Here is an 18,743-nt window from a genome sequence, read left to right on the forward strand (position 1 = left end):
TCAAGAACAATAACGAACGAAATTGAAAGTGAATGCAAATCATAAACAAAGACAAGTATGGAAGTAGGTGGCCCAAATGGCCAACACGTGCACATGTGCATATGTTTTAGAACCTTCGATGGTTTGATGTTAACTCTCTCTCTAACTAATAGACTATTCGTATAAGGGCATCTCACTTTATGCACCCAATATTTTTTCCTTTTCAACGTTTGATGGATAACAGGGTCGGAAACGCATACGTTAACTTGGAGATATAGCACACCTCGGTTGTGTTGCTGCGTTATCGAAAATGTTATCTTGAACTGTTAAGTCGCCATAACGTGTGGCCGTTAAAAATAGCATTTATGATACAGCACAGGGCTGATTATCTTCCATATATCTTGACTTATCTGACTGAAGCTATACTATATTTTGAAGAGTAAAATGCAAAGTGTGGTCAATTAAGTAATATTATGCGCATTTGCAAATAATGTAGATACTTACTAGTACTTTCCATGTGGCATACAATTTTTTTAATAACATGACCACAAGGCGACTCAATATTGCAATCCACTAATTTAGTGCATACATCGGTACACTGATCGGTACATTTTTTCTCACATTTATGTCCACAAGGCAATAGCCTCGGACACGATCGAGCAATGCAGTGCTTCCTTTCTGGATTTACGGAACACTCGATATTGAGACTGTGCCCACAGTCCACAACAGTTTTTTCTACCTGAAAATTAAAACGGTATCACATATTTGATTTGTAATTACGGATATAATGCAATAGTATCAGATTCATTTACTTTAACTTTACAAGGTCCACAAGCTTTGGAACAGGAATTTGCGCATTCATGGCCACAGGGCAGCTTTAATTTGCATGGCTTTTGGCAGTCAACTTCTTCGACATCCAGACTACAAGGTATTTTAGACCTATGGCCACATGACCTCTGCCGTGATACTTTGTTGAGGCATTCGTCACACTCTTCAGAACACAATCTTGAACAAAGGTGTTTCTCATCTGGATCTTGGCGGCATCCGACTTTACTTTTGGCACATGGTTCTTTACATTTATACTAAAATTGTAGATATCATAAATATAAATATGGGATATTAGTAAATGGATTTACTTAATATTAGCTACTCGTTTTTAATTACAATGCGTAAAAAGTAACTTACTTAGATGGGAGGTAGTGTGCTTTATACTACTCACAGTAATGGTCGTAGGTAAATAAATAAATTTTACTAACTTGCAAGTGATCAGGATCATCTCCGATATGACAAGTTTGGTGGCACGCATGTCCACATGGTTCCACTCTGGTATCGCAGGGGAATAGACAATTAAATTGATGAGGATCCACGTGGCATGGTTTATCAGCTTCATGTTCACACGGTAACTTGGTGTGTACCAATTCATTGCATTTAAACTTCGCTGGATCTATATGGCAATACATATCGGCCTCGTGGCCGCACTGATCTAAAGTACGGCGGACGATGTACATACAAGGCCCACAATTTTTGTAACATTGTTTCAAGCACACATGCAATTCGTTGTTACAAAGAGGTCTAAAATAAATATATAATCTTTAAAATATAATAGACTGTAGTAATCCCTTGTGCAACACAAAATGCCGTTTTCAAAACTTTTTAAGATTGTCTGAGATCATATAGAAGAAAATATGTGCCACCATTAAGTTTCAAAAACAAATCTACGTGGGAAAAAATTAATTTCTGAGTTCAAAATTTGTTGCCTTAAATTACCAGAAAACTTTAAACTTTAGCTTGCAAGAACCCTTATTGAATAATATTTCCTAGACAGTTTGTGCATTTTCTTTAAAGAAAAACGGAAAGTATATTTTCCCATTAATATTTCTAACTTTAGCATACTTTAAACACTCTTCCGTGCATCTGTATTGTGTGTGCTCTCTATCTTGTATATGACAAAGTCGTTTGCACGTATGCCCGCAACCAAGTTCGGCGTTACAAATCATATCGCAGCCTCCTTCGCTCAGTTTGTCAAAATCCGAGCTTTTAGAGACTTTAGTCAACTTAACCGGATGAATTTGACACTTTAAAAGCAAGTGAGAACCAATAGCATTTTGTTCTTCTAACACAGTGTTTACTTTCTTCCAGATCTAAAAATGCAAATAATTTTTAGGTGTAGTATATTTAGTTATGACTGTGATTGTATAATTTACCACTCATTATAATAAATATATCAATTATAAATTTGTCCGCATTACGAGGGTTACGAGTTAATGTCGTTTTTAAAATATGAGCAATTTTTTTTGTCGTGCATATTTTTTTAAAATCAAAATGTCTAGATATTTCGATATATAAACAACATCTTTGACTCATAATAAAGTAAACAGAGGACTATTACATGAAATGCCGTTTTCGTGGAATGCCATAAGAAATATTGTCTGTGTTTTACCAATTAACTAGAAACTGATTGCTGGCCCAAATATATCGTAGCCTATCATTCTATTAGAAAAATAAAAGGGATTTGACCACGCAATATAGAGTGCGCTCCATTAAAAAATAATATAAGATATGACATCGATATTTGCAATAAAAAATCTTGCTTCCGTAGTAAATTTAAAATAATTGCTGCGGAACAAATATTTAAGTTTTAAACAAAATATAAAAACGCGCTAAACAACACCTCATTTTCGCTGTTAGAACTTAGCAAAAGCGACATATTTCCGATAATAAATAGTCCATTTCGAGCTCTTGACAAAGCCACACAAACTCTATTTTGAGTCCGAAGAAATCCGACTTTGTTTTCCGTATTACTTCTTACAAGAGATAATAGTACTATATCAGATTCTTCTCCTGCAAAACAAATATATAAAAAATATAATGAATGAAAATTGTAATAATGCTTAATTAACCTTGGTAATTGTCTAAGACAGAAATCCGAACGTCTTTCAACAAATCAACATTAGTCGGTTTATTTTTTTCATGGAGCATCTCGAACATCTGCCCCAAATACGTAGCCAAAATAGTAATTTGATCGGCCTTGTAGCCATTTAAAATTAAATATCTAGCAAAAGCTATCATAAATGTAGATTCATGTACATTCTTTTGACTTTCATCTTGACATAATTCCTCTGGCTGTTGATGATCAATGAAATAGAGGCATCCCTCGACTCCTGCAAGATATTAAAATTTTAAATATAAATTTTCAATTTCACAATATATTCTAAGGATGGAAAATAACGACAACTAAATACCTATGGATAAAACGTATCAATGGACATAACGTTCTGTAAGTACGTGCTTCAATTTGAAATAAGGGAAAAAGTGATAACACCTTATTAATGTTAAAGTGTTGTCACCTATATACATTTTGCAAAAATTGTATAGTATTAGTAAAAAAATTCCAAAACCATTCGGCAAATTTGCGACAGAACATTTAAATGGCATACAATTTTAATGGGCCATTTGAAAGGTTTTGAAACATCAACTAGTTTACTAATTCATTGTGTTGAAATATTTTTTGATAAATATGTATTTGAAATTAATAATTAGATAACTGAATTAAAAAGTAGCGTTAATTAAATCAAAATTAATAATTGTAATAACAAATAGAGCTCCAAAACACTCATTAATTTAAAAACGCTTTATTAAAGCCAGTAGACTATTTCGATTTTTGTTGGAACTAATACGTAGCTGGTTTCCTTTATTCCGAATATTGACAAACAACGTATGTTGTACACCTTATTAACTACTATTTGAAATTTACAAATATTTTATTGAGTTCCTGTTCATTGTACTCAAAAGACCACTTTTGCCTTTTACGCGGTCAAAGAGTTTAAACTATGGAGCATCCTCATTGAACATCTGATGTAAAATCATGGTCATCATGGTCATCAATTAGAGGGGATATTTATATGAAGTATTACCTAAAATTGGTGGTCTACTTAAAGTTGACTCATGATCCGTCAATTGCGGATAAATGTGTGGCCTTATAAGCTTGCAGATATTCGGTTTCATTCGGTGCTGAACATTGAGCGTGTGGCATGTCACATTGTTAAGCACCATCCTTTCAAATAAACTAATACCTGTAACATTAAAGCATAGGCGAAATGTGAGTAAATTGCTTAGCAACAAAACAATTACAACTATAACGGAAACATTTTGAATCAGTTCATCAAAGGCGTATTATTTATTTTCTTTTTGCAAACAAATAGGATGCTGCTCAAAAATCAACAGATACTAGTAGTTTAGGACATTATTAAGGATCCATAGATATTTGAGTTTGAAATATTTTATTTACACTTTGACAATCTGTATCTCGGAAACTATTAACTTCAAATAAGCCAAATTTGCCTGAAACCCAATATTTTTGCCGAAACTGTATGTCAGTGAATTTTGACATATTAGTTGAGGATCACCCTGTCTAACATATAATAATGAGGGTTGCCGACAGTGTCTGGAATCATATGGTGACACGGCGCGGCCTTCGTGAACTTGAAATCCAAAGTTTGCTAGCTTGAATATGGTTAAGTGTTAAGTGTCATGGTGTTCCGGCGTGAGATGCGAGGTGTTTCAACACACTGTACGTACCTTCCTGACTGTGTTTCAATTCCAAATTAAAATTAAATCCTGGGTTCTTCAGTCATTTATTGTCTATTTATCAATTAAAAAAACGTTTCGGTGTTCCAATATAATACTCCAAATACATGCCAAGGCGTAAAGTAGCAACAACGCTACACATTGAAACTGATGATGGTGGAAAACACCGAAACGTTTTTTTAATTGATAAATAGACAATAAATGACTGAAGAACCCAGGATTTGATTTTAATTTCAACACACTGACACCCAGAGTGGTTTCATCACAAAAGTGCCATACAAGACATTGTGACCCATACTAATATAATGCTGTAGTAACCTATCAAATACACCCAAGATATTTTGAAAAGTCCGATTTTCTTGTAACTATAAGGTAGACCCTATTTGAATATTTTTTGTTTATGATGAAAAAATTAAAATGTTCTAATGTCAATGGTAAGTTGCTTTCCACAGTTCCACTATAATAACAAAACAATACATTTTGTGTCTCACCTAATTTATATTTAGTTTCAATTCGATAATCAGCTGCACCGGGTTTCAGTTGTAGATGATCTCCAATTAGAATAAGATGTTGACAGTTATTGGTCAATGAAACTACAATATGAGCTTCTAGTACTTCAGCCGCTTCTTCGACTATTACGATTGGAGATTTCAAAGCCTACAATAAGCAAGTAAAAATTATATATCTGCAAACTTTTCATTGATACAATACATAGGCGGTAAATCAAAATAGATGTAATTTGTTTTAAGACATTAGTGGTACATACATTGAGAATACGGGAGAAATATAAAAAGAACTTGACTTTAAATCTCTCCTTCGCTTTCTTAATGAGAAAAGGCGATATTTGTTTACAATCACGCCAATCTCAAATGTGAGTACTGCCGTATTTTAAGTAAGTAACAAGCAATAATTGAGGAAATACTACAGCCCCAGCGTTTCACAAACAAGCACACTTTGGCAAATACGTTTGCTGTAACATAAAACAGTCAGTTAGACTAAAACATTAATATTGAAACTGACGAAGTTTGCAAGGAAATGAAGACGAAGTTTGCAAGGAAATGAAGACGAAGTGGCATATTATGCGTACTGACAAGCTGGACAGATTGAAATGGAAATAATTACACTTTGCTTTGGGAACTCGATTTAAATACTACATATGTATATTTTGAAACATTCATATCTACTCAACTGATTAGAGTGACGAATTTATAGTTCTATCAGTAACATAATCAATTTTTTTCTGTGCCTATTAGTTACACCTGTACTTTTGTGACCTGTGAAGCGACCAATCAACACGATGATTAATCCCAAATATGTATTACCTGCTATTAAATATGGGAAAGGCAATGTTATGGGGTTTTTGAAGTGATAACTTCTTATGGATCGGATGAGGACACACACTTCACGATTCTGCAGTACGAGCTTTACTTCCAATCGATGAACGTGTGGTTCAAGGGTGACATAACTCATACTAGTCTAGTCACAAATATGATACTCTACAAGTTAGAAATTAAGGGTGCTCAGGGGCTTAAAGCTTTAAGAGGCACGAGGCTGAAATGAATATGGGGTCTCTTTAAGGGCAGTAAAATGTGCACTATTAGTCACGGTACTACGATTGATGCGGTATTTTCCGAATATTTAGATTAAATCGAGAGTCACAATTTCCCTGCTTATCACAATTATCATAAACCAATTGTCACCAATAATGATAATGTAAATACCAGCAAGTCTGGAATTGCAACTATTGAAGAATAACTGAGTGAAATTGACGCAGTGGCGGTCCTTCGACTTTCGTCTCGTGTACCGTATATTATGGTACTGTCTGTACTTGTCTTTACCTATGACCACTGTTTTGATCAGCTTCGCACACCCCTGTAAAGTGGGACGTACCTGTATCGATGATTTAAATCGTGCAGCTCCCGTAGTGGTCATTCCAACGACCATTTTTTGTCGCATTATTTGTGTGTTCTCAATTTCTTGCATCTCTTGATATACTTGAAATGTTTTTCGAAATGCAATACCATTCGCCGTGTATATTCTCCTGCAAACACAACAAAACCTATTTACATTCCGTCTTTTTCATCCCTTTGCAAGAACTGAATATTGTCAACATACTTTTGAGTTCTCTAGGGGCTTAATTCGGAAAGTTATTAATCTTTAAAGCAACACATCATAAGAAACAAAATCAGAAATAAGCGAAAATATGGTTCGGCTTGATTGAAGGAGGTTGTGTTGGACGGGGATATACGGAGGAAAATCGCAGATGCAGCTAAGTCCCACAAAGGCTTGTAACGCTACGAGAAGAAACAAAATCTAATTTATTAATAATGAAAATATTTCAATGTTTGAAAGGTTTGCGAGTTAATATAAGCAGTTTTAAAAGTTTCTTTTGACTAATTACTAAAAAGTGAAACATGCATGAACCAAGAATAGGCTTTTGGTGATTATGTCACAAGTAAACACTCCCAGGACGGGTTGCGGGTCTATTAGCCCTCATCTGTAGAGAACCAGCGCTGATGTTCAACTAAACATGTTTTGAGAAAAAGTAGTTTTTTATAATTCCAGGCAAATTGCTAATTTCTTAATACCAAGTCCTCTGATTACAAAAACTCTTAAGCAAATTATATAATAATCAGTTAATAAGAAAATAATTTGCTTAAAATTGGCCATATAATTTATTCCAAATCAAAATTAAATTTTGGGTTTCAGTCATTTATTGTCTCTATTTATCAATTAAAATACGTTTCGGTGTATTTTTCCACCATTATCAGTTTTTATGTGTAGCGTTGTTGCTGCTTTAAGCCTTGACATACATTTTTCTTCACAGTCAGGAAAGTATATACATATAATTTATACTCGAAGTAGGTATCCCGGATTCCTCGGCCCACACCCCGTATCACATTAGTTGTTTTCTTATTTATAAAACCTACTTACCTTACCCAAGACGCAAACTGATCTACCCAACTAAAGTAAAGATTCCATCTATCAGTGTAACTCATAACAAATGGACGTTCCAAGTTAATATGATTAGGCATTCTTCTATTTCTCGGGTTTTGGTAGTACTTCAGTTGATGCTACAAGATAAAAATAATATATTACCAATAAAGCAGACAAAAGTAATTAAAAATATAGTTAAAATGACATAAAGTCAGAGTTGTAAGGCATTGTGCCAGGGTTAAAAACAGCCCATCTTGGCAGCCAGCACTGCACAGAAAAAGAAGTTGGCAGTTCAGCGGAACAAAATCCTGAGGATAGCAGCAAAGGCTCCCTACTACGTCAGGAACACGACACTAAGATAAGACCTACAAACAAGACCTGCTGGACGAGAGAAAACCTTGTACTTGGTTTGACAATAGTAGCAAACCTTCTAATACGAATTAAATGCATTATATATTTTCCCAAGTTTAGCATGCAAATATCCACAGCCGAGACACAGTCTCTCACGGTATCAAGGAAACCGCGCAGATGCAAGCTTGTCATCTACAATAAGAGCGTCGAACAGGTTATGCAGTTCAAATACCTTGGGGTCAACATAACAAGTGGTAGAGATCTAAAAGAAGAAGTGAGAGCGCAGGCAGCAAAAGCAGCCTTGATATCGGGATATTTGAGACACACATAATATGTCGAAATAAATATATGTCTGTGGAGAGCAAAGCCAGAATATACAAAACCTGTGATGACGTATGTAGTCGAAACCAGAGCGGAAAATGCCCTAACTAAACGGCTTATAAGAACAACTGAAATGAGAACACTAAGATCTATGGTGAGATGTGTAGCCTACGGGACCATATAAGAAGCGACGACATAAGAACTAAGTGCGATATCCAAGACGTCGTGAGATGGTCTCGCAACAGGAGACAAGAGCGGAGAGAACACGTTGACAGGATGGGAAACACCAGACCACCAAAAATTGTCAGAGACGGAGTACCACATTCAAAAAGACCCCCGGGACGACCACCCAACCCGCTGGTATTATGAAATCTGGAGTTCAGCGTCACAACTAAAGCTATGATGTTAATGAAAAACAGGATATAATCCTAATATAAGAGGAAGAAGAATATATTTTTAACAATAGTTTGAAGTCGCAAAAAAAAATCAAAGTAAGAATCTGTATCCACTCCTAAAATTCAACTGAAAGCTAGCCTACTTTATTTTATTTTGTTAAAACACTCTATAATTTAACAAGCAATGCGACCATTATATACATTAAACATAACTCACCTGAAGATAATTTAAGTTGCATTCAGTTTCCCATATTTCCCATTCCAATTTTTCACACATGAAAAGTGCTTCAACATTTTTATCTGGTTCACATTTCAAATTTGTCAATTCGACGTTTAAGCGATTCAAACTGTCTCTAAGCTGTTCTAGAGACAGCAAAGGTTTTTCTTGGTGAAATTCGATTTCAGTTACAAAGTCGTCCAGCATTCCCAAGTTTGGTTCTGTCTCACCTTCGAAAAGGTCTGCCGGGATATTTTCAGCTGCGTGACTATTTTTCATATTATCTTGACCGCTTTCGAACTGCAATTGTGAAAGTATTTTGGATTATTAACTACATTTCAAACTTTTTAAACATGATGCTTACCCCTAATCTACGGCCGTGTCCGTTCTTTCCTTGCAGCAACCATTCTATTTTTTGCGCCTTTGAAGCTCTTGAAAACCAAGTATAACTATAGTTAGCAATATAATTATGAAATAAACCAAAATTTAATATGCTTTCATTCTCATCGATTAGTCTTAAGACATCCATTAAAGCATTTTGCTGGTCAACGTGATTTCGGATTTCCCATTTCTTCTGAAGTAATGCTGCTGAACAACCTTCCCTACGTTTTAAGGTTGATAGATTAAAAGGTTCCAAGTTTTCATTTTTTGATTGACCCCCTACTCTAACAATATCGATATTTTCGGATAAGATACCTTCAAGGAATTGGTCAAGAGCGTGATTCGTATAACAAATTACCAGAATAGGAGTTTTATTATACCATACATGGTTGTTTCTGAGTAAGGTATGAATCACTTTAAGACCTGGAAAAAAATGTAACAATTGCAAAAAAGCGTTGTAAGAATTGAACGTCTTTACCTAAGTAAGTTTTGCCAGTCCCCGGAGGTCCTTGGATAATGGCAAATTCGTTTGTCAAAGCAGCTTTGTAAGCATTCAATTGCGACTCGTTAAAGTTGTGGAAAGGTCTTGCTGGGATTTCAAATGGGTCAAACTCTGGCCCAGCTCTACGCAGATATTGAGGTGGGTGAAAGTCCAACTCCAATTTGATTATGTACTTTTCCATGGGAAAAGTATCAACTCGCATTTGTTTGAGTGCTCGCAATACGTGGTTATACGGTTCAAAATAGATCTTAGATTCCATCAGGAGGTAGTCGGAATCAAAATCAATCTAATAAAATAAAATTGGAATATATGTATAATAACACAACTCGATATATAACGGTGATTATTTCACTCTACTAATGTTATGAAGCAAAAAAGGATAAGCAGTAAATCGATAATTCTAGAAAGAATTATAGCGAATATTTTCTTCGTATGATATTCTGTCCATTTGAAGTCTGCAATTATCTAAAAATTGCAGCCGTAATTGCAGAGTGTGTAATTGTGAGTGATCATTTTGAAGCACTCGTGCAATTACCCCCGATTATTTCACTGACCCATAGTGACTCAATAAGGCAAAAAAAGAAATTATTCAACGGTAATTCGATAATTCTCAGAAGAATTAGTATAGAAATTAGAATATAAATATGACTGTCCGATTAATTTATTAAATATTACAGACCTATTATAGATTTGGAAAATATAAATAAAGACAATAAGGTTAAAATCAGTGATTTTCTATTTGACCTCCATTTAGCTCTATAGGTACAATTTCTATAATCATATTCGATTTGCATGGTACTTGCATGGTCTTGCAAAATGCCGTAATTAATTTAATAATCACAAGACCAGTAAGTAAATTATCTCTGGCAAGAGCCATTGGAAAAATAATTATTACAGCGTAGATTGTAAACTGTTCACCCAAACTTTTTTGCTATTTGTTTAGAATGTGCATAATAAATACATTAATTAACTAATGCAATTTGAAATTAAAATTTACCAAAAACTGGAGCAAAAATGAAGAGTGATTTTCTACATGGAACTACAAACTGGGTGTCAATTTGAAAAGTTCCCACCCTTAATATCTTCCTTGCAGTTGAAAATATGAAAAATCGGAGACCCGTCAATTTTATTTTGTAAGGCGGGCACTAAATGAATATTTTTAGCCTCCTTGTTTCAACCCGTTAGGACAGGTAGATGTCACCCTTAGAATCTTAAAAGGGAAGGGAGATCAAGAGGCACGCACGAGATCGTTTTATTATTAATTATCTTTACATTAGTTATTACTTTGTTGCGTTTTGTTCAGAGGTTTTCGAATAATCGCGTTTCAAATTTGTAGAAACAATTAAACTTGCGTGCATTCAGATAATGGTTTTCAGGTTAGTGTTTACACAAAAACAATTGTATTGGGTGTCCTTGTAATACAGATGGTTACAAGAGTAGATTACACTGTTAAAATCCTTGAACAAAAAGAAGAAAATCTAGTTTAAACATTGATTTATTATTTTTTATTTATTGATTATTTTATATCGACAAAAATAACTTTTTGTTTGCATAAGAGAAATTTATACAATAAAACCTATGTCATCTAATTACCCATCTTATTAAATTGTTCAAAATGTTGTACAATATGCTGTACCTCCTCCACCACTTTTCGGAACACTTTACCGGGAATTGACCGGCATTCTGCTGCAGTTCGCGTTTTAAGATAATCAATATCAGCAGGTTGTGTTTTATAAACAAGGGACTAAGATTTCCCCAGAGAAAGAAGTCTAAGGGTGTTCAATCCGGTGATCTTGGAGGCCATTCAATGGGTTCCCTTCTGCCAACCAATCGATCTATCCGGGAATATCTTATCAATGTTACAGAGGGTTCGAAAATCGACTTTACTATTGTTTACAGGAAAATAGACAACAGTTTGAACAACTTATAAAATAGTGCGTAAGTAGATCACATGGGTTTTACTGTATAAATTTTTCTTCTGTAAATATAGTGATTTTGTTTCAATTAGATTTTCTTCCTCTTATTTGTATTGAAAGGGATTTTCGCGGATTTAGCGGACAAATAATTTTTGGAATAAGAAAAATTTACTGCTTTTGGCGGGTCCTCCAACCTCCATTACTCCTGCACGATGCTCTGCCCATCCCTTTCAGTTTTAAATTTTCGGACATGAAAAACTCTTCATTTGTTTTATTTTATTTTTTTTTAATTTTTATTTTTTTTATTATTTAACTGGTAACAAAGGTTTTTTCTGGCAAAAAATCTTACAATATGCTGAACTGGTATTAATATCAGAAATTTAATTTAAATTTAGCTTAATTTCTGTAGATGAAAGTTAATGGAACAATCTGGCATATTTTTTTCTTCTCGGATTCTTTATTTTGGCACTTCGACTTGTTATCTAAGTGCACTCTGCAATTACCAAACATTTATTGAAGTGTTTCATTATTAAAAACTTGAATAAATTGTAAGAGGCAGCAATGATTAATGGCGTATAACGTAGTTATCAAAAACTTGTCGTATTTCCGCAATTGAAAAATGAAGTGTCCAGGACCCGAGCCTGTTTCTGAATCTTTTTGATGAAATAAAGTTTAAAGACGTATTTTTCTGTTGGGAAGGATGAAAATAACGTTTTGCAGTAAGAGAGCTTGCCAGAATCCCAAAAAAGGCAAAACTATTAAGATTTCTATTAAATACACGTACCTGTACATCCTGTGAAAAGCCAACAACAAGCAATCCTTGCTGAAGTAGTTCTGGATCTCTTTTAACAATGGTCCCAAACATAAAATGCTGGAAATTGTCTCGGGTTAAGCAAACTAATGAACCAAACATAAACAGCTTTGAATGTTCATAAGATAAAACACGTTTCTTATGTCCGAAGTCAAATTTCAGACTGTAGCAATAGTAATCGTTAACTGCCTCAACGTGAAGAAATCTGACGGGTCTATAAATTTTGACAAATTCTAGCTTTGTCCATTCGTTTCTAGGCTTTGATTCATTTCGTAGAAATGTATTGATACCGCGTCTTAAAGGAGCTACAAAGTCTTCTCGCAATAGTCTAAAAATATGTATATGAAGATTACATTATGGCTGGTTAACAATGTCAATATGTTTCAGGGCCATTATTTCTTGACTTTCTTATTTGCATGTTTAAATTATGAATGGATCTCATCTTATAAAACCGTACAGATATATAAACAAAAGGCTTATCTGTTAAATTATATTTTATCTTCATTTGGATACCAATTATCTGATAATCTGAACTGAAACCAACACAACTCAACAAAAGCAGAACTTGAAGAGTTGTTGAGCTACAGAAGATTGTGTGCTCTTCATTATTTATAGATTGCACAAGACCGAGCAAAATGGTTTAGGTTAAGAGAGCTTATGTCTGCTGTGGAAGAGACAAGCTGCTATATGATGATGACCTATTGACTTTTTCAAACCTATTAATGACACCCTGCATATTGCATCGATATTTCTTCATGTGTATTTTTTACGTGAATTGAAGCTTGATTTAAAATCTAATATCTATAGGCTAAATTTGGATACATACCTGAACTGAATATCGAGATACTGATTAATGTCACTGAAAGGCCTATCAACAATGTTCGGTCGAAGGAACGGTGACACCTCAGACAGAATCTCTTGAGCACAAGGAACTATTTCAATTTGTCTGAAATCATCAGGAGGCTCTGCCATGGCTTGATCCAAGTGTTCAGGTGGAACAATTTTCTTTTGAGCAGCCATGTCTTCGATGGTTTTCTCCACCACCGTTAATAAATTTTCTGTTTGATCTTTAATTTTACGGGTAATTGATATTGAATGAGTGGACTCAATCAATGGGAAGAAAACAGTCATCTGTTTTAAGAGACCCTGAATGATACCACAATGTCCCGTGGGAATCAACTCCTGAACTATTTTTGCGAAACAAATAAGATGTTTCCAAAAGTCGTCGGGGTTGTTCCAAAAGTATGTATTACGTTTTTTATCGCATAGCGTCTAAAAACCATCCGTATGATCCAAAAAATTAACAGTTTATTAAAACAAAACTTACCTGGTTGAATATATCACCAATATACAATTTTACGTGGTCAATAAATGGACTTTTTAATACCAAAGAATATATAGCAATCTTGCTTTGATGAAAAGGGCACTCGGATATGAGCCATAAAAGCTTGACCAATAAGACAAGCGTATCATTGGTTATATTTTTGTTTTCTAGAAGTGCCTGAAAACCATTTCGGCTATTGGAAACGGTTAAAATGACTTGTTGCAAATCCTCGTTATCCAAAAGATTCTTCACAAATTGAAAACCCATGACACGTTCCGGCCTATATTTTTCCTTGGATTTTTTGGGTCTTGGTTCATTGTTCTCTTGTTCACAGTGATTACGCTGTTCGTTTGGAACATTCGGAGCATGCCCTTGCCTTCCTAAAATAATTCAACATGTTAATAAAAAATGGTGGACAGTTTAAAAAATTACGATTTATAAAAATTATTAACAATCATAATTTATTTGATAAAAATCAAATGAATCTGGATAAAGCTCGGATAGTTGTTTTGTCGAAAGAAATACATGCCACTTGAATTTGAGACACCCCGTATCAATCGGTGTTATCTTAAAATAAACTAGACGTTAATATCTACAACTTTTGTATTTAAAATTTTTCTCTAAATTTCAAATTAGATGCTAAAACGGGGTGGCCAAATTTCAATCAATAACCCTCTATCTATTTAATATGTATAAAAGTGCAGGCAGATTGGCCTCGGTACTTCTTAAATATTCGGTTTAGTCGGAGCATTTAGAACGTCAATTTTTTTGTAATAGAGTTATTAATTAGACGGGTAGTTTTTTTAAAGCGCTTTACTGAATAAAACAAAATTCGCACATACAGTGAAAACATCGAACTGTGGGCTCCTTAAGAGCCTCATATTTATGTTTAAGATAATAAATTAAATTTGCGCATTATCGTACATGTGTCGTTTACATATTATGGATATTTAAGAATTAATAGGATTCAGTGCGTGTTCAATTAATTTAAATTGTACTGAATAAAGATAATTTTGTCAAGCGACTAATACTTGATGCAAATTATCTATACAGACACGTTATCCGGCAAATATTGTTTCCGAAAATACTAAACGGAATCGTGTGTGATATGGTACTATCCTGACCGTGTGAAATGTTCATATTGAAAAACATTCAATATTTTTTGCAAACCAAACGTGCATGATACAAGACCTTTTATTTTTATAATTTATTATACATTTATCCGATGCTGAGTGTGACGAATCTATACGCCGTAGACACATTCCGAAAATCGAACATGATAAGAATTTAATTTATTCGATTTCCACACCAGATCAGCGTAAAAATGCTACAAACATAAAATTCGTAATCAATTCTTGCAACCACAAGTGTTATGTAAATAATATGGAAATCTGTTTGTATAACAATATTAAGTTTTGTTAATGCAATAATTTAATATTAGACCATTTTTTTAAAGGTTCTCAGTTTTGTAAGTAGGTAGTATTACTGTCATATACCGATAAAATGTATCAATTTGATTGTGAACGTACTCAAGTCTTGACCGGGATTTATCACAAATTTTAAACAAATTAACAGTTGATCTCAAAGTATCTACCATCTCGTTTGTATTTGAATTATTGAACTATTAATAGATATTTCGGATAGTGTGTAAATTACTAAAATATAGCTACGTTTAAACTTGAATTTGAGGAAATATTTTAACTTGATTTTCTTTTTAAGTAAGTAATAACAGTATCATAATAAAAAGTTTCTCTTTAAATGGTCAGATGAGTCCTTCAAATCAAATTTAAAAGACATTTTCAATAAACCTAAATAATGTCCCTATAGGTATTCAGAAACATTACTCAACTCCAGTGAGCATTGCCTAACGGAAACAATGAATTAAAAAAATTATAAAAATTCAACTCTCAACTTAGTCACCGATTTAGATGACTCCGTCAAGTAAAAGTAAAGTATCTTGGCAGCGGAATGTACAGCGTGTCCCAATAATTGAGTTTAAGGCCTTTAAAAATATTGGTATTATTTATATAGCGTGTATCATAAAAGGTGCTAAAATTGGCACTGCCAATGTATTGTGGAAGATTTGTGCCATTAGAAACAAAGTATTTTCTACTGGCACAACCTATATTTAATTTAACTTTTGAATTCTTACGTGAAATTCAATTGCTTTTTGGCATTTTTTGAGTTCTTGTTTCTGGTAATTTGTTTAAACGAGTTTGCGTTACTTGTGCACTAAAATTGGAAAATACCGTGAAGTTGGGTGAAGTAAGGTGTTGCCGAATTTTGAAAAATTAGGCTGATGCAAATAATTTCTGTGAAAAAAAATAACAGGCCTGGTGGAAAAGTTTGGTGAGTTTGCAACTTTAAGAAAAAATAAACTGTAAAAACGAAAACACTGGAAATGGAGAAATGGGGATGCACTTAAAGGGTTTTTTTTTATTTGCGGCCAAACGTGACTTCCTAGCGGAAAACGTTCAACAGGAAAGTTTAAGAAAATAATAGAAACCTCAATATATAATATAACCGCAAAGTAACTGTCAAAATTGCAAAAACCCGATTTTCAGCCTATTTGTTTTTTCTCGCGAATACATTATTAAATTGGTTGCAAAATTACGCACACAATCATATGTATGAGCTTATCAGTTTCGTCTACTGTTTCCTGTATGGACGTAATTCTGCTAAGTTTTCAACCTTGAATGAATTATTTTTTTCTTTTCATTGAAATTTTCTACTTTGGTGGCAGTTCGGCAACATGGCTGACCAGTATGCAATTTTTGGCTGCGCGTAACCTGCGTGCAGGCATGTGCGCGTGCCACAGCAGATCGTACCGTAAAGCATTACCAAACTCAAAGGACACTTCGGAGACTCAAAAGACAAGATCACCGTTTTGTTCTTGAAACTATGTACTTATCATAATATCAAAAGTAGTTTAAGCGTAAAAATAAAAATAATGGAATTTCGCCCATAGCACAAATAATAGCAGAAGCGCTCTATAATATGAAGATATATTAAGTTTAAATATTGCTCTTACTGTTATAGAAGTGGTTACTGTTGTTCCCGTTTGTCAGCTCCATCCGTATTCGGTGAGGCTGACTGGCCGGTATGAATCGCTCCATTGTTGCACTATACTAAAACTTTGTCTCGAAATGGTTCAATTAACAGTTAATAGATCACAGATTTCCGACTTAGATGAACTAATCATCGGCTAAATGAGAAACTAGTACTGTGTTACCAAAACCTGCCTATTCTAAAATAGACCGGTACCGAAATGAAGTTGCTGCCACTCAAGCACCAGTTCCAGGCCGGGAAACTTTATGGGGAACTACCGCACAGAGTTGCCAGGTCCGAAAATCGAGTTTCGGTAGATAAGCTCGACACTTTTCGGTAGAAAATCGGTACTCATTTTTTTTCATTATTAAAGGCTCCATAAAATCGCCCGTTTTTAAAAAATTTTGAACTTACAGGAATATGTACTAAAATAAACATGAGTCAGTAAAGAAGTAAAGATGAAATTGTACTCGTTTTTAGCTTATTTCTCAACTTAGTTTTCATTAGATTAACCCATGATACAATGAATACACGAACACATGAATGTATTCATTGTATCATAAGATTAATATTTATGATGCAATCATTTATTCATCAGCATTCATTTATTCATTGTATCATTGATTGATTTTTTTTTGAAAATGAACTAAAATACGGGGTGTGCTAAAATAAAATGTCTGCTTCTACCAACGTACTTTGATCATGAATGGCAATATGTTATATTACTTTAACTAATCCACGGAAATTTTGTCAACTTATTGTTTATTTGTTACTTTTCGGTAGAAATCTGCATGTTATCGGTAGATCGGTAGGTTCCTTGACAAATCGGTAGATCTACCGAAAATCGGTAGACCTGGCATCTATGCTACCGCAATACCTTATGTGGAACTACCGAAATGCTAAAAGCAGCATTGCCAACAAACAGCTACAATTTCAGGTTGGCCGACACGAATTTATGTGACCGGTGACGCTTTTTTCTTATTTAAGGGTATCTCCCTTACTTTCGATTTCAATTGAAGGGCTTGTCTAAAACCGGACAGCTCCATTTTTTTAAATTTTACAGGATTAACAAAAAACTGTTTTATATAACAGACAAAAATTATTTCATTTTGGAGTGTTTCTTAATTGTGGGAAATGCTACTAGAAAATATTATTTGTTCTTTAAAAATACATACATAAAAATAATTTTTTCTCGGTTAAACAGGATTTTTTGAAAATACTGAAACGGCGACAAACATAGCCTTAAAACATCTCAACTTCTACATATTCATTTTCGCTATTCGGGGTTTATGGTACATCTACATTTTTTTAAATATTTAGGTCAGAAGATAAGTAAGTTTAATTATCACTTTTGCTGTTGTGGGTTCTCCGCCTAGGAAAGCTTTTATGTTCGTCTATCTGAGCCAGAGTTTTGCGCGAAAATAGCTATATGAAAACATTAAAATGGCAATATTTCGAAAACTAAACACTTTTGGAATAGACAACTTTACACAAATTTATCCTTGATTTTAATACTGAATACTGACTTAATTTCATTTTTAATTTTTTTAACCCTTTGTATTAATAGTGATTAGAATAGGATCGAAATTTTAATAAAGTAAGTCCCTTTCAACAAGGAATCTGCCTCCAATTAAGTAACACATATTTCCTCATGGAAAACATGAATAGTGTAAAAATATATGGGATGCTCGATTTAATAAAGCAAGTTTGATACCTACTTCCGGTATAACCAGAAGTGTGTCCATCTATACTTTAGGTCCCTTGCCCCCATGACCTCGGTATACTGTCCAGTTTTCAAATTTCTCCTGATTATAGTTTGCCATATATCGGTCACGGTGTTGGGACACCCTATATAAGTGACATGGTAAGGAATTAAGCAAGCAGCGCTTATTCTTGGTGCAAGAAATCGTAATTGAATCAACTTAGCAAAGTTTTTTTATAGGGCTGGTGTTTAGATCGTTTTTAAAACATCAT

The 18,743-nt window shown here is 34.0% G+C and overlaps 1 protein-coding gene across 1 annotated transcript in view; it reads right to left on the reverse strand.

Moving 5' to 3' along the window:
- Positions 1–17,014, reverse strand: part of LOC109539031 (NFX1-type zinc finger-containing protein 1) — a 22,534-nt gene extending 5,520 nt beyond the window's left edge. Inside the window, exons 1-17 of the mRNA XM_048664817.1 lie at positions 16,753–17,014; positions 13,725–14,101; positions 13,224–13,669; positions 12,371–12,725; positions 9,647–9,956; positions 9,152–9,591; positions 8,788–9,087; positions 7,501–7,640; positions 6,457–6,607; positions 5,058–5,223; positions 3,894–4,052; positions 2,880–3,140; positions 2,651–2,820; positions 1,873–2,120; positions 1,236–1,551; positions 792–1,061; positions 484–718 (exon numbers count right to left, since the gene is read on the reverse strand). Coding sequence (XP_048520774.1) covers positions 484–718; positions 792–1,061; positions 1,236–1,551; positions 1,873–2,120; positions 2,651–2,820; positions 2,880–3,140; positions 3,894–4,052; positions 5,058–5,223; positions 6,457–6,607; positions 7,501–7,640; positions 8,788–9,087; positions 9,152–9,591; positions 9,647–9,956; positions 12,371–12,725; positions 13,224–13,669; positions 13,725–14,101; positions 16,753–16,837 — 4,429 coding nt within the window. The 5' untranslated portion in view covers positions 16,838–17,014. The remainder of the gene's footprint in view (positions 1–483; positions 719–791; positions 1,062–1,235; positions 1,552–1,872; positions 2,121–2,650; positions 2,821–2,879; positions 3,141–3,893; positions 4,053–5,057; positions 5,224–6,456; positions 6,608–7,500; positions 7,641–8,787; positions 9,088–9,151; positions 9,592–9,646; positions 9,957–12,370; positions 12,726–13,223; positions 13,670–13,724; positions 14,102–16,752) is intronic.
- Positions 17,015–18,743: the final 1,729 nt, after the last annotated feature.

The sequence above is a fragment of the Dendroctonus ponderosae genome, unplaced genomic scaffold, assembly GCF_020466585.1.
Source record: "Dendroctonus ponderosae isolate FM_Combo_2020 unplaced genomic scaffold, Dpon_F_20191213v2 Dpon_F_20191213_3, whole genome shotgun sequence".
Classification (NCBI taxonomy): Eukaryota; Metazoa; Arthropoda; class Insecta; order Coleoptera; family Curculionidae; genus Dendroctonus; species Dendroctonus ponderosae.